The sequence below is a fragment of the Choloepus didactylus genome, chromosome 17, assembly GCF_015220235.1.
Source record: "Choloepus didactylus isolate mChoDid1 chromosome 17, mChoDid1.pri, whole genome shotgun sequence".
NCBI lineage: Eukaryota > Metazoa > Chordata > Mammalia > Pilosa > Megalonychidae > Choloepus > Choloepus didactylus.
The window spans coordinates 27,828,811-27,843,755 of NC_051323.1; the positions used below are offsets into that span (position 1 = coordinate 27,828,811).

General features: G+C 39.1%; 1 protein-coding gene across 6 annotated transcripts in view; it reads left to right on the top strand.

Moving 5' to 3' along the window:
- Nucleotides 1-14,945, top strand: part of VPS54 (VPS54 subunit of GARP complex) — a 152,413-nt gene that overhangs the window by 79,137 nt on the left and 58,331 nt on the right. For all 6 annotated transcript variants that reach the window (XR_005212355.1, XM_037806851.1, XM_037806852.1 and 3 more), the window contains 2 exons: nucleotides 1,833-1,888; nucleotides 3,609-3,705. Coding sequence is in view for 5 of the 6 variants with exons in the window: in XM_037806851.1 (XP_037662779.1) it covers nucleotides 1,833-1,888; nucleotides 3,609-3,705 (153 nt within the window). In the remaining variant the exon portion in view is untranslated. The remainder of the gene's footprint in view (nucleotides 1-1,832; nucleotides 1,889-3,608; nucleotides 3,706-14,945) is intronic.

Here is a 14,945-nt window from a genome sequence, read left to right on the forward strand (position 1 = left end):
TAATACTGGTAATATTTGCTCATTTATTTAAAAAATGAAAATATAGAAAAATAGGAAAAAATATAGTCCTACCAGCCAAAAGATTACCACTTAAAAAATATTGCTATATATAGATTATTGCTGATGGTTTTCATTGTTGCTAGTATATTATATAAATGACTTTTAATTGTACATATGAATCATAACATAAGCATTGTCTCCTGTTATTATATAAGCCTTCAGAAACATAATTTTTAATGGTGGTAAAAATTCAATCCACATTATGTTGCTTAAACCAGCATTTACTTACCTTTTCTCTATGTTGAATATTTAGGTTGCTTTAGTTTGACACTGTAAATAACACTGCATCAAACACCTTTGATATTAAGGTTTTTTACCCCCCTCCATATTTAGAACAATTTTCTTAACTGATTCCCAGAAGTAAAACCATTGGTCAGAGAGTGCTAAGTATTTTTAAATTGTTTGATACATAGAGCTGAATTGCTATCTAAATGTACTCCCAATATGTACTCCTATCAGTAGTAGATAAATGTTCATTTCCTTTTTACCCTATCTATGGGAAACTGTAATTATTAACTAAAATCCACATGTTTTTTAGTCTTCCCTGATCTTTGTTTTGACTTCTTTAGGTCAGATAAATCTCATTCACTGAGATAACATTAATGTTAAATGTATTCACTAGGCTTAATTGATCATCATCATTAGGTTAAATATGTGTATTTTTAATATTTAAATAAAACAAGCAAAAAGAGATGCAATCACTCCATCTTTAACCTCTCTCAAACACTGATTAAAACACTGTGTTCTTAAATCAGTACAACCACTTTGGAAAATTGTTGTCACTATCTACTAATGCAAAACATGCACATATTTTATGACCCAGCAATTCTATTTCTAGGTACTTACCTGGTAGAACTGCATACATAAATTCACCAAAAGATTGTAAAAAGAATGTTCATGGCAGCACTATTTGTAATTTTTTTTAAAAACCAACCCAAATTCCATCAACAGGAGAAAGGATAAATAGAATTCTGGTATATTTATACAATGGAATACAATACAGTAATGGAATAAATAAATAGCATGCTAAACATGGATGACTGTCAGAGACATAATGTGAAATGAAAGAAGCTAGACCCAAGAGTATGTACTTATGATTCCATTTACATAGAGTTCAAACACAGTCAGAACTAATCAATGGTATTGGAAATCAGAATGGTAGTTTCCTTTGGGAAGAAGTAGTAACTGGGAGGGGAACAGGAGAGGGGCTTGTGAGTACTGGTGATGTTCAGTTTCTTGAGCTGGGTTCTGATTATATAAATGTATTTCATTTGTAAAAAATTACTGAGCTGTAAGCATAGATTGTACAATTTTCTGTGTGTGTTATACGTTAATAATTTTTTAACTGCTATATTTTAATTCCCAGACTTCTGAAGTTTAAGCATTTTTTTAAAAACTTTAAACTGTTGGGCATATTGCAAGGAAACATAACCTCCAAAATGAATTTCTTTGGGGATTTTTATATGGAGCTTATACTTTTCTCCTAAGTATTATAGTTTTGTTTTTCTGGTGTGTGATTTTAAACAATTTTAAATAGTAGGTGATTTTTTTTTAATTATTATGGTTCATACATATTCTGGAATAATTACTGAATAGTGTAAAGGTAATGCTGTAGTTTTCCAAGCACTTTGAAGTATGTATAAGATACAAGAGAAGCCTGGTAAAATGATTATTGTAGTCAATGAGGTTCTTTTTTAATGTAAAACTGGAATATGGAGTTCTTAGGATTCTAAAGACAATCAGGTTAATTTTTTTTTTCTTAAATTTTGCAGTGTGTGATTAATAAGGTTTCCCAAATAGAAGAAATAGACACAGATGTTGTTGCAAAGTAAGTATATCTATGTAGGTTGGGGGTTATCAGTCAGGGAAAAGATGACACATGCAAATTAGAATAATTTGAAGATTTAGTTAAGGAATTATTTACTAAGTTATGGGTAGGGGTTAAGAAAACTACAAGTGACATTGTCCCTTTTAAGGGAAAGGGAAAAGAACAATTAACAGAATCTGAAGCAGAAAGACCTAGTAGTTGAGGAAAGCTGTGACCTTCATTTCCTCAGGGAGGGAGATGGTGGAATAAGTACCTTTAGTTCTTTCAGTCTTTACAAGGGCTCCTCAGTGGCCAAGGCCAGCCTGACAACCTCCTAGGGTAGAGAGCAGGGTGGAGAATGATAGAATGTAGATGTGGAAGGGGAAAATGAAAGAGAATTTGTTAAGGAGGATAGCAAGTGTTAAGTTTAAATTATTTAGCTATATAATTAAAATCCAGCTAGTAACGGGGCTTTGAAAAGTTTTGAGTGAATGATTTTGAATGGCTCATGTAGCCCCCTCTCCGTTTTTCTCTGAGGTTTCAAGTCTGTATTTTTTTTGTTTACAATCTTGAAATTCCTGTTCCTTTATTTTGAGAAGAATAGGGATAAATATTTTACAACCATGAATTTCTCATTCATATAGATATCTAACCTTTATTAACTGACTTAAGATATGGATATGAATATGGAAAACTATGAGGCTTCCCTGGGCCAAACCCAGAGAATGGGAATTGTGGAATTTTAACTTCTACACTATTACCTGGTAAAAATTCAGTTTCAGAATTAGTTGAAGGCAACATAATAATGGGGGAATAATTAGTAATAAGTCATTGGGATTCTGTTAGAAGCCCCACTGACATGGAGAGTCATTTTTTTTTCTTCTTCCTTGGGCATTTTTAAAGTAGAGAACTTCTTCTATCTCAACAATAGAAGTATCTTTGAGAATAAACTTCTAGCTACAGAAGCATTCATTAAAAATTTAGCATAAGTCATTTTAGTACTCTTAAGTATCTTTATAGAATTCTACTTTGCATTAATTTTTTTCATCTTGAGGTTATTGATTGGTGTCAGCTATAAAAATAATAATATTTGCTACTTGCTTTTTGTAGCACTTTTTATGCACCAGGCATTGTTATAAAAACTTTATATTAACTCAATTAATAATAAGATAGATTTGATTACTATTTCCATTTGAAGATGAGAAAATTGGAGGTTGGAGGAATTAAGTCATTTGCCCAGGTCACATAGCTAGTAAGTGGCAGAGCTGAAACTTGAAATGTGGCAGTGCAGCTCCAGAGCCCATGCTCTTAGCACCATACCATTACTTCTTTTATGTGGAAAGCATTTCTGGGTTTATAGTTAGAAGAGTAGCTAATTAAATTTATTGGGAGAGATGTTATGAACCTAATTTCATTCCAGAATATATCTTCTCTGCCTTTAACTGAAATTAGTTTATTTCTCCATGATTCATTCATTTGCTGACTACAAAAATATCTTCACATGGAATTACTGTATGATAAGGTTCCTATGTTAGTATACTTGATTAGACTAGTCTTAAAGATGTTTTAACAAGGAGTTATTTGGTAGTTGACCTCTTTATTCAAGAGTCTACAATTTTAGATATCTAGATGAAATTACATTTTTTCTTTCATTACTAGAAAGTATTTAATAGAGTTTCCTATGATTTATAGGTGTTATATTGACCCAGAGACAATCACTATTTTTGGGTTTTTTTTCCAGGCTTGCAGATCAGATGAGAATGTTGAATTTTCTCCAGTGGTTTGATCTGTTAAAGGATATTTTCTCTAAATTTACAATTTTCCTACAGAGAGTTAAGGTAAGCATATGTGGTTATCATTTTGCCTAGACTGTCCCTAAAATTCTGGATTTATATAAGAAATATACATAGGAATTACATAAGGAATCAAACTAGAATAAAACACAATTTCTTTGTTTTTTTAACTTTCTTAAAGAAGCCTTGGTTGTTTTTTTTTGTTTTGTTTTGTTTTTTAATTCAGTTTTTTTGAGATATATTCACATACCATATAATCATCCATGGTATACAAACAGCTGTTCACAGTACCATCATATAGTTGTGCATTCATCACCCCAATCAACTTTTGACCTCTCAGCTCCACTTGAAGTCTCTCAGCCATTGAAACTTTATTTTGTTTCATTGTGCTTCCCCCTTTGTGGTCAAGAAGATTTTCTCAATCCCACGATGCCAGATCCAGGCTCATCCCTGGGAGTCATATCCTGCGTTGCCAGGGAGATTTATACCCCTGGGAGTCAGGTCCCACATAGGGGGGAGGAAGTAAGATTCAAATCTCTTCAGAATATTTTGACAATATATTTAATTTTGGATGAATTGTTTTATAGCAAGAAGAAATACTATAATGTTTACTTTGCATTAAATATTATACAATAGTATTTCCTCTTGTGGTTTTGTGATACCTGAATCTCTCTAGGTATCTCAGAAGTGCAACATTGTGAAACACTCAAAAATCTATCCCAAGCCATTTAATTTTTCTAGAAAGTTGATGCAATACAGTATTCTTCAATATACAGTCCATATTCAGATTGTTTCAAAATTGTTTTTATTTATTTTATTTTTCAATCTGGGATCCAATCAAGGATCATTCATTACCTTATGTCTCTTTTGGCAGACCTCTTACTTTTGAGGAAAAGAACACATCTCACACAGCATTTTTCATAAGAAAAGATATCATAGATCATACTACCTATTGGTTGGAATTGTCAAAATGTAATGGCTGTGTTTTAATAAAACAGGCAATAGGGATATTGAATTTAACAATTAGAGGGGACACTGTAAAATTTTGTTTGAGTTACCAGGTTTGTTGTATGTGCTGAATAACATCCCCAGCATCTCCCGAGTACTATGATAAATAGTCTGAGGGACTTTGGTACTTGTTTATGACATGGCTTTTCCTTATTGACATAGCAGTGTCAAGCAATGCTAAGCTCTCTCTCTAATCAGGGTGGAAAAAGTTTTATAGAATGTGCTTCATTGTACTAATTTATATTACTACGAAACAGGTTAATCATACCCATTGATAATGATTAATAGTGTATCTCTATTGATTGCTCAGTAACTTTTCCTTATATTCCCACATTATCATACAATTTTATTATTGCATGTGTGGATATATAGGACCCCTACATATATAGGGTAGAATTAACCAACATTTTGTCAGTAATTTCTTTTAGTAGCTACTCCACTTCCAGGTTCTGAATCAGTTAAACTAAGTTGAATTATTATATATATGTTCAATATATAAACAGTGCTATGTCGTAATTGTAATTTCTCAGTTTTACATTTGGGCCACTTAAATTATTACTTCTGTAGAACATATTTGAAGATGGCATATAATCTTCAAATATGGTACTTTTTTCTTTGAACAAAGTTTGTGATTCTGTAAAGGTAGGCTTTTACTAAAAAGTAGTATTAATTGCAAACTGTTCATTTTTTAAAATTTAATTATTTTTGCAATTTTATTGAGCTTTATTAACACACCATACAATCCATCCAAAGTATCTAATCTGTGTCTCAAAGTATCATCACATAGTTGAGCATTCATCACCACAGTCAATTTTAGAACATTTTCATTACTCCAAAAAAAAAAAAAAAATCATCACATCCTATACCTCTTATCCCCCTTATTATTGATCCCTAGATTTGGAATGGTACATTTGTTAGTGTTGATGAAAGAATATTAAAATATTACTGTTAGCTACAGTCCATAGATTGCAGTACATGCATTTTCCCCATATACCACTCTATTATTAACTCTTTGTAATAGTGACGTATATTTGTTCTAGTTCATGAAAGAAAATTTTTATATCTATACTATTAATCACAGTCATTGTCCACCACAGGGTTCACTCTGTTACACAGTCCCTGTTCCCATTTTATCCTCTAGCTTTCTTTCTAGTGACATGCATGAGTCTAAACTTTCCCTTTCAACCACAGTCACACACATAATTGAGTGCCGTTAATTATACTCACCATATTGTGCTACCATCACCTCTATTCATTTCGAAGCATTTAAATTCAACCTAGTTAAAAATTCTGTACACAGTAAGTATCCGCTCCCCATTCTCTACCTTCATTCTATTTCCTGGTAACCTAACTTCTAGATTTTAACTCTGTGAATTTACTTATTATAGATTTTAGCTCCATGAGTTTACTTATTATAATTAGTTCCTATTAGTGAGATCATACAATATTTGTCCTTTTGTATTTGACTTATTTCACTCAGCATAATGTCCTCAGTGTTCATCCATGTTGTTGCATGCTTCAGGACTTCATTCCTCTTACTGCTGAATGATATTCCATTGTATGTTTCTACCACATTCTGTTTATCCATTCATCGGTTGATGGTAACTTGGATTGTTTCCATCTTTTGGGAATTGTGAATCATGCCACTACAAACATCGGTGTACAAATGTCTCTCTTTGCAAATTCTCTGTCTTTGACATATGATAAATTGATTATTAAGTGTCTTGGTGTAGATCTGTTTCAGTGTATTCTGTTTTGGGTATGCTGCACTTCTTGGATCTTTAATTTTATGTCTTTCATAAGAGATGGAAAATTTTCAGTGATTATTTCTTCCATTATTGTTTCTTCCCCTTTTCCCTTCTCATCTCCTTCTGGGACACCTATGACCCACACATTCATGTGCTTCATGTTGTCATTCAGTTCCATAAGACACTGCTCGTATTTTTCCATTTTTTTCTCTATTTGGTCTTTTGTGTTTAGGATTTCAGATGTCCTGTCCTCCAGTTCATGAATCTTTACTGCTGCCCCTTCAAATCTGCTGGTGTATGTTTCCATTGTGTTTTTTTATCTCTTATATTGTGCCTTTCATTCCCATAAGTTCTGCCAATTATTTTTTCACACTTTCAGGTTTTTCCTTATGTTCACCCAATGTCTTCTTTATATCCTTCACTGTTTTGCCATATCTTCCCTCAACTTGTTGATTTGAATTTTGGATTGATTTAGGAGATTTGTTTGATTAATAATTAGTTGTTTCAATTTCTGTATCTCATGAATTGAAGTGTAAGTTTGTTCTTTTGACTGGGCCATATCTTCATTTTCCTAAGGTGTCTCAAAATCTTTTGTTGTTTAGGCATCTGGTTTCCTTGATTACCCGAATCAGATTTTCCCAGACCAGATGGGCCCAGTTCTTAGGAGGAAAGTGTAATCAGTAACAAGTTTCCCTGAGGAACAGGTTATTGGACTTTCCCTGAGACCTCTAGACTCTGTGCTTTTCCAACCCTGCCCAGCAGGTGTTATAAAGAGGTGCAGTCCCTTTAATTCGCAGTGGACCCTGTCCTGGCCAAGGGCCAAGGGTGTCAGAAGCCAAGCTTAAATTGTTTCTGGGTTTTTTTTCCCCCAGGTCCAGGGGTCTGAGTTCTCTGAGGGAGGGCTGCCACTTGAGCTTGGCCCTCCCCCCATTTTCTTAGGGAAGATACACTCCACCAAGGGGTTATCGTCTACAATTGAATTCCTCCTTTGTCTCTCTGACTCTCTTAACTCTACCCTTGTCTGGGTCAGTGCTGACAATTGAAAATGCCTGAGGCTTTCTCTAATGAACTGCTTAGAATGAGAGAGGAAAAGAAAGGAAAAAGAGCAAAAGCCCCTTTTCAGAACCAGTGCCCAGTCCCCCAGTTTTGCCGGTCAACTGGTGTTGGTACCTGGTTCTCTGTGCCCCTTTTCTTGGGACACAGCCATTTTCCAGTATTCTGCGCTCAGCTATCTCCAGAAGCCTCTGTATTTAATTAGTTATGTATTTTGTTTTTCTTCAGCCCTGCCTCCTCTCTGCTGGGAGGAACCTCAGATTCCTGTTTACTCAGGGCTTCTCTGTACTTATAGCTTATATTCAGTAGTCCAAATTTATTAAATTAAAACCACAATTGGAGTTTGGTTCAGCTACATTCCCTTGCTCCTGTCAGGGACTGCTTCTTTCTCCAACAGCAAAGTTTGGCAACTCAGCCTGCCATGCTGGGGGGAGGGTGCTGGCTCCATGGTTTTACTTACAGTTTTTATGCTTCAGTCTCAGCCATTCCACCCATTCCTGACTGGTGTATAACATGTGAACAGTTGCGAATGTCCCCTGTATTAGTTAGGGTTCTCTAGGGAAACAGAATCAATGAGAAGTATCTATGAATATAAGATTTATAAAAGTGACTCATGCAACTGTGGGTATGCACAAGTTCAAATTCTGTAGGGCAGGAAGCAAACTGGCAACTCCAATGAAGATGTTCGATGAACTCCTCAGGAAACGAACTGGCAGCTTCGACGAACTCCTCAGGAAATGAACTGGGATCTTTGACGAACATGTTCGATGAACTCCTCGGGAAACGAACTGGCAACTTGGACAAACTCCTTAGGAAACGCTTTGCTGGTCAGCCGAAGAAGAAGTGAAGGTCCTCTATCTGTCTCACTTAAAAGTCTTCAACTGATTGACTGAATTAAATCCAGCCAACTGCATTCTTTCATTGTTGAAGACATACCCTTCATTGAGTCATCAGTCATAGCTGCAGCCAATTGACTGATGATTTAATAAACCACGAACATCCTCGCAGCAGTGGTTAGGCCAGTGCTTGCTTGACCAGACAGCTGGGTACCATCACCTGGCCAAGTTGACACATGAATCTAATCATCACAGTCCACCCCTTGTCAACTTGGCAGTTATACACATCACCTAAAACTATACTTTATCTCTAAGTAGAGAATAGTAACAGACATATATTTCGCCTAACAATAGTCTGCTGTGCAGCATACAACTGGAAACACACTAAATCTCTCCAGAATCGGGCGCAAGTCCTTGGGTGACATTAACTCTTAAAATTGATTTCCTTTAGCTTAAATATAGCAAAATGAACAGTACAGCTTATGCCATATGATAAGGGGATAAGACAGAGAAGAAAGCACAGATATTTGCTTTACAGACAAATAAAAACATACTCATAACAAAACAAGGAAGAAATATTCATGCCATCATAGTCCTCATTTCTGTAACGGGTCACGTGGCCGTAGTTCATATTTATCACTACCTTCTTCCACTATCCATTCCATGTTCCCTTTACCCTCAGCAAGCACTCCAGCTGGCCATGGTTCTTTGCCTGGTGGGATGACTCAAACCTTCATTACTGAGGTTTCTTGGCCATTGGTAGTCCTGCCTGAATTGGGTTGTTGCAGTTTTCCATTGACTTTAATCATAGGGCATGGTAGTACTAAGAGATGCCCTAGGGGATCTCATGTATTCCAAGAAAACTCGACTTCCATTGTGTAGTTGCAGTGCTATTTCCCCTTGATAGTCAGGATCAATCACCCCAGCGAGTACAGTAATCCCCTTCCTTGCCTGTTGATTCAGAGGCATAAGAAGCCCAAAGTGGCCAGGTAGCAGTCTTAACTTCCAGTTCAGTGGGATTATTGTTGTGTTTCCTTGTAGAAGCACTCCTCCTTTTGCAACAAAGACTTGTAGACCAGCAGAGCTTAAGCTTGTAGGGACAGGAAGCAAAAATTTATAGTGACTGGTGCCACTCCTGTTTCCACCCCTTGATTCCTGGACCCGTGAATCCTGGCTATGGGAGAAACAGCACCATAGAGTGGACATTGATTCAAAGCATACACAGCCTCCTGGAGAACACTGCCCCAGCCCTGCAAGGTAATGCCACCTAGTTGGCACCGTAATTGAGTCTTCAGCAGGCCATTCCACCATTCTATCAACCCAGCTGCCTCTGGATGATGGGGAACATGGTAAGACCAAAGAATTCCATGAGCAGGTGCCCATTCCCTCACTTCATTTGCTGTGAAGTGGGTTCTTTGGTCAGAAGCAGTGCTGTGTGTAATACCATGACAGGGGATAAGGCATTCTATAAGTCCATGGATGATAGTTTTGGCAGAAGCATGTCGTGTAGGGAAGGCAAACCTATATCTGGAGTATTCCAGTAAGAACAAATGGCTGCCCCTTCCATGATGGAAGTGGTCCAATGTAATCAACCTGCCACCAGGTAGCAGGCTGATCACCTCGGGGAATGGTGCCATCTCAGGGACTGAGTCTGGGTCTCTGCTGCTGGCAGATTGGGCATTCAGCAGTGGCTGTGGCCAGGTCAGCCTTGGTGAGTGGAAGTCCATGTTGCTGAGCCCCTGCATAACCTCCATCCCTACCACTTTGTTCATGAGCCTATTGGGCAATGACAGGAGTTGCTGGGGAAAGAGGCTGATTGGTATCCAACAAATGGGTTATTTTATCCACTTGGTTATTAAAATCTTCTTCTGCTGAAGTCACCCTCTGGTGAGCATTCACATGGGACACAAATATCTTCATGTTTTTTGCCCACTCAGAAAGGTCTATCCACATACCCCTTCCCCAGGCTTCTTTGTCACCAATCTTCCAGTCATGTTACTTCCAAGTCCCTGACCATCCAGCCAAACCAGTAGCAACAGTCCATGAATCAGTATACAAACACAACTCTGGCCAGTTCTCCTTCCTAGCAAAGTGAACAACCAGGTGCAGTGCTCGGAGTACTGCCCACTGGGGGAATTTCCCCTCACTACTGTCCTTCAGGGACATCCCTGAAAGGGGCTGCAGTGCTGCAGCTGTCCACTTTCGGGTGGTGCCTGCATATCGTGCATAACCATCTGTAAACCAGGCCTGAGTTTTCTCTTCTTCAGTCAACTGATTGTAAGGAACTCCCCAAGATGCCATAGCTATGGGCTGGGAAAGAGAAGGTAAGGTGGAAGGAGTGAGGGCTATGGGCATTTGGGCCACTTCTTCATGTAACTTACTTGTGCCTTCAGGACCTGCTTGAGCTCTATCTCGTATATAACATTTCTGTCTTATGAGGGAGTGCTGCTGTGCACGCCCAACTTTATGGCTTGGTGGGTTGGACAACACCCAGCTCATGATAGGTAACTCAGGTCTCATGGTAACTTGGTGGCCCATGGTTAAGCGTTCTGTCTCTACTAAGGCCCAGTAGGAGGCCAACAGCTGTTTCTCAAATAGAGAGTAGTTATCTGCAGAGGATGGTAAAGCTTTACTCCAAAATCCTAAGGGCCTGCATTGTGATTCTTCTATAGGAGCCTGCCAGAGGCTCCGAACAGCATCTCTATTTGCCACTGACACTTCCAGTACCATTGGGTCAGCTGGATCATATGGTCCAAGCGGCAGAGCAGCTTGCACAGCAGCCTGGACCTGTCGCAGAGCCTCATCTTGTTCTGGTCCCCACTCAAGACTAGAAGCTTTTCTGGTCACTTGGTAAATGGACGGAATAGCACTCAAATGAGGAATATGTTATCTCCAAAATCCAAAGAGGCCAACTAAGCATTATGCCTCTTTTTTGGTCGTAGGAGGGGCCAGATGCAACAGCTTATCCTTTACCTTAGAAGGAATATTTCAACAGGCTCCACACCACTGGATACCTAAAAACTTTCCTGAGGTGGAAGGCCCCTGTATTTTTGTTGGATTTATCTCCCATCCTCTGCCACACAAATACCTTACCAACAAATCTAGAGTAGTTGCTACTTCTCGCTCACTAGGTCCAATCAACATGATATCGTCAATATAATGGACCAGTGTGATGTCTTGTGGGAAGGAGAAACAGTCAAGATCCCTGCAGACAATATTATGACATAAGGCTGGAGAGTTGATATAACTCTGAGGTAGCACAGTGAATGTAAACCGCTGGCCTTGCCAGCTGAATGCAAACTGTTTCTGGTGGTCCTTACTGACAGCAATTGAGAAAAAAGCATTTGCCAGATCAATAGCTGCATACCAAGTACCAGGTATGTGTTGCTTTGCTCAAGTAGTGATACCACATCTGGAACAGCAGCTGCAATTGGAGTCACCACCTGGTTAAGCTTACGATAATCCACTGTCATCCTCCAAGACCCATCTGTTTTTTGCACAGGCCAAATAGGAGAGTTGAATGGGGATGTGGTGGGAATCACCACCCCTGCATCCTTCAAGTCCCTTAAGAGGGGCATTAATCGCTACAATCCCTCCAGGAGTCTGGTATTGCTTCTGGTTTACTATTTTGGTAGGCAGGGGCAGTTCTAGTGGCTTCCACTTGGCCTTTCCCACCATAATAGCCCTCACTCCATGAGTCAGGGAACCAATGTGAGGATTCTGCCAGTTGCTGAGTATGTCTATTCCAATTATGCATTGCAGCACTGGGGAAATAACCATAGAATGGACCTGAGCTAGAACTCCATCAATCACCTGACCTCCATAAGCCCTAAATCTGACTGGTAGACCAGAGTAATGTTTTGGGTCTCCTGGAATTAATGTCACTTCTGAACTAGTGTCTAATAATCCACGAGATATCTGATCTTTTCCTTTTCCCCAATGCACAATTACCCTGGTAAAAGGCCGTAGGTCCCCCTGGGGAAGACTGGGAGGAAGATTAACAGTATAAATTTTTGGCAGTGTAACAGGGTCCTTCCCCAAGGGTACCCGGCCTTCCCTTCATTCAAGGGGCTCTGGATCTGTAAACTATCTCAAGTCTGGAAATTGATTAAGGGGCCCAGACTCTCTGTTTTTATAATTCAGGGGAGACTTGTTCACTTGACCTGGAATTCTTCTGCCTGTATAGTTCAAACAAGAATTTAGTTGATTGCCCATCTATTTTACTAGTTGGTACTCCATGATCCATAAGTCTCTGTGAATCATATTATTTTGATTGCTGCTTTGAGCCTGTTTTCCATTATGGTAGCCATGCCCACCTCGTCTGTGGCGATTAACTGCAGCCACTTGGCTTCTGCCAACTCGGGACCTAATTATCCCCGTTGTGCTTAAGGATTCCAGTTCAGTGACAGCAGTTCCTACAGTAATATCTGACCTGTAGAGAAGGATGACTATAGAGCTCTTCAGGGATGATGGAACTAGTCTCACAAATTTATTCCTCACAGTCCTGGTAAAAGGTGTGTCCTCTGGACATTCCAGGGGTGTGTGAGCAGGTCTTCCATGATAAATCCACTATAACATGCCAGTCTCTCTAATCCTTTGAATCCCCTCCTCCACATTATACCAGGGCAGTTCTGGCATTTCAGCCTCTGGTAATGCCGGACACCTTTTGATCCATGTTTCAGCCAGCCACCCAAACAAACTGTTAACACCCTTTCTAACCCCTCGAGCTACAACACTGCAGAATCTCTGCTTAGTCGGCCCATATCAGTAAATTCATCCTGATCCAACCTTATATTCCTTCCACCATTATCCCACACCCTTAATATCCATTCCCACACATATTCCCCTGGTTTCTGTCTGTGTAAGTTGGAAAACTCATACGGTTCTTTTGGAGTATAGCGTACCTCTTCATGGGTCACACTTTGTACCTCACCCTTCGGGGCCTGTTGGGACTTCAGTCTTGTTATAGGTCTTGAAGCAAAGACTGGTGGTGGGGGGGGGGTGGGTCATGAAGAGAGTTAGAATTATCCCTCAAGCCATTTACCTCAGGACTTTCTGTTGCATTTTCATCTCTTAGAACAGGATTAATCTCTCCAGACAGGAGTGAGGGCTGCTTCCTCAGGGGAGGTGATTACAGGATTAGCAGGCACTGAAGGGTTAATCTCTTTAGGTGGAGGTTGGATGGCAAGCTCCTTAGGACAGACTGGAGGTGGGGAAGCTGTTTCCTCAGGACAACCCTCTACAGGTAAATCTAACAATGACTCAGTAGAATCCAGGGTTCCAGTGTCCTCACTGCTATTATTATTAATTCATATGTCCCCATCCCAAGTTTTGGGATCCCATTCTTTTCCAATCGATGCCTTTACTTTAACAGCAGACACCCTGAGAGGTTGAGATTTTAGTTTATGTTGTAAATCTGCTACTTGCACAATGAGAGTCTGCGTCTGGTTTTCAGAAATGTCAAGTCTGCGGGCACAGGAAGTAAGATTTTCTTTCAGGGCACACATAGAAACCTTTACATTTGTCATACGGCATTTAAGTTTTAGATTTGAAGCCTTTAGCTCGTCCCTTTCTCTTACAACTTTATCCAATATAAGCGCAACCAGCCAACATCATTGTACCTCTTAATTCTGCAAAACTCTGTGAAGGTGTCGAAAACACTGTCACCCAGAGCCTTGCTTTGTGTAAGAATATGATTAAGAGAATCAAATGGTGCTATTTTGTGTATCTCCTTTGCCAACTCATGCCATGGACTGTCAGTGCTCTCTTGATTATTGGAAATGGAGTCATTAGTGCCTTTGAATCTAATCAGAGTAGAAAACAAATTGTAAAAGCCCATTTTAAGATTCTGTTTTTCAAGAACACTCCCGGTACCAAGTTGTATTAGTTAGGGTTCTCTAGGGAAACAGAATCAATGAGAGATATCTATGAATATAAGATTTATAAAAGTGACTAACCCAACTGTGGATATGCACAAGTCCAAATTCCATAGGGCAGGCAGCAAATTGGCAACGCCAATGAAGATGTTCGATGAACTCCTCAGGAAGCGAACTGGCAACTTCAACGAACTCCTCAGGAAACACATCGCTGGTCAACCGAAGAAGAAGTGAAGGTGCTCTGTCTGTCTTGCTTAAAAGTCTTCAACTGATTGACCGGATTAAATCCAGCCAACTGCATTCTCTCATTGTGGAAGACACACAGCCAATTGACTGATGATTTAATAAACCAGCCTGTTGGTTTATTAACCAGCCACAGACGTCCTGTCCTCACAGCAACAGTTACGCCAGTGCTTGCTTGACCAGACAGCTGAGTACCATCACCTGGCCAAGTTGACACATGAACCTAATCATCACGTCCCCCAACAGTTGTTCCAGACTATTTACTAGTTGTTCCTGGCTAATTACTACTTGCTCTAGAGAGCTAACTAAATTCCACACCTCTCTATGTTGCCATCTTGCCCTGCCTCTATCACTAGATTTTGAAGACACTTCCCTACATTTTTTTCTAGGAGTTTTATGGTACTGGTTCTTATATTTAGGACTTTGATCCATTTTGAATTATATTTTGTATAGCGTGTGAGATGGGGGCCCTCTTTCATTCTTTTGGATATGGATATTCACTTCTCCCAACACCATTTATT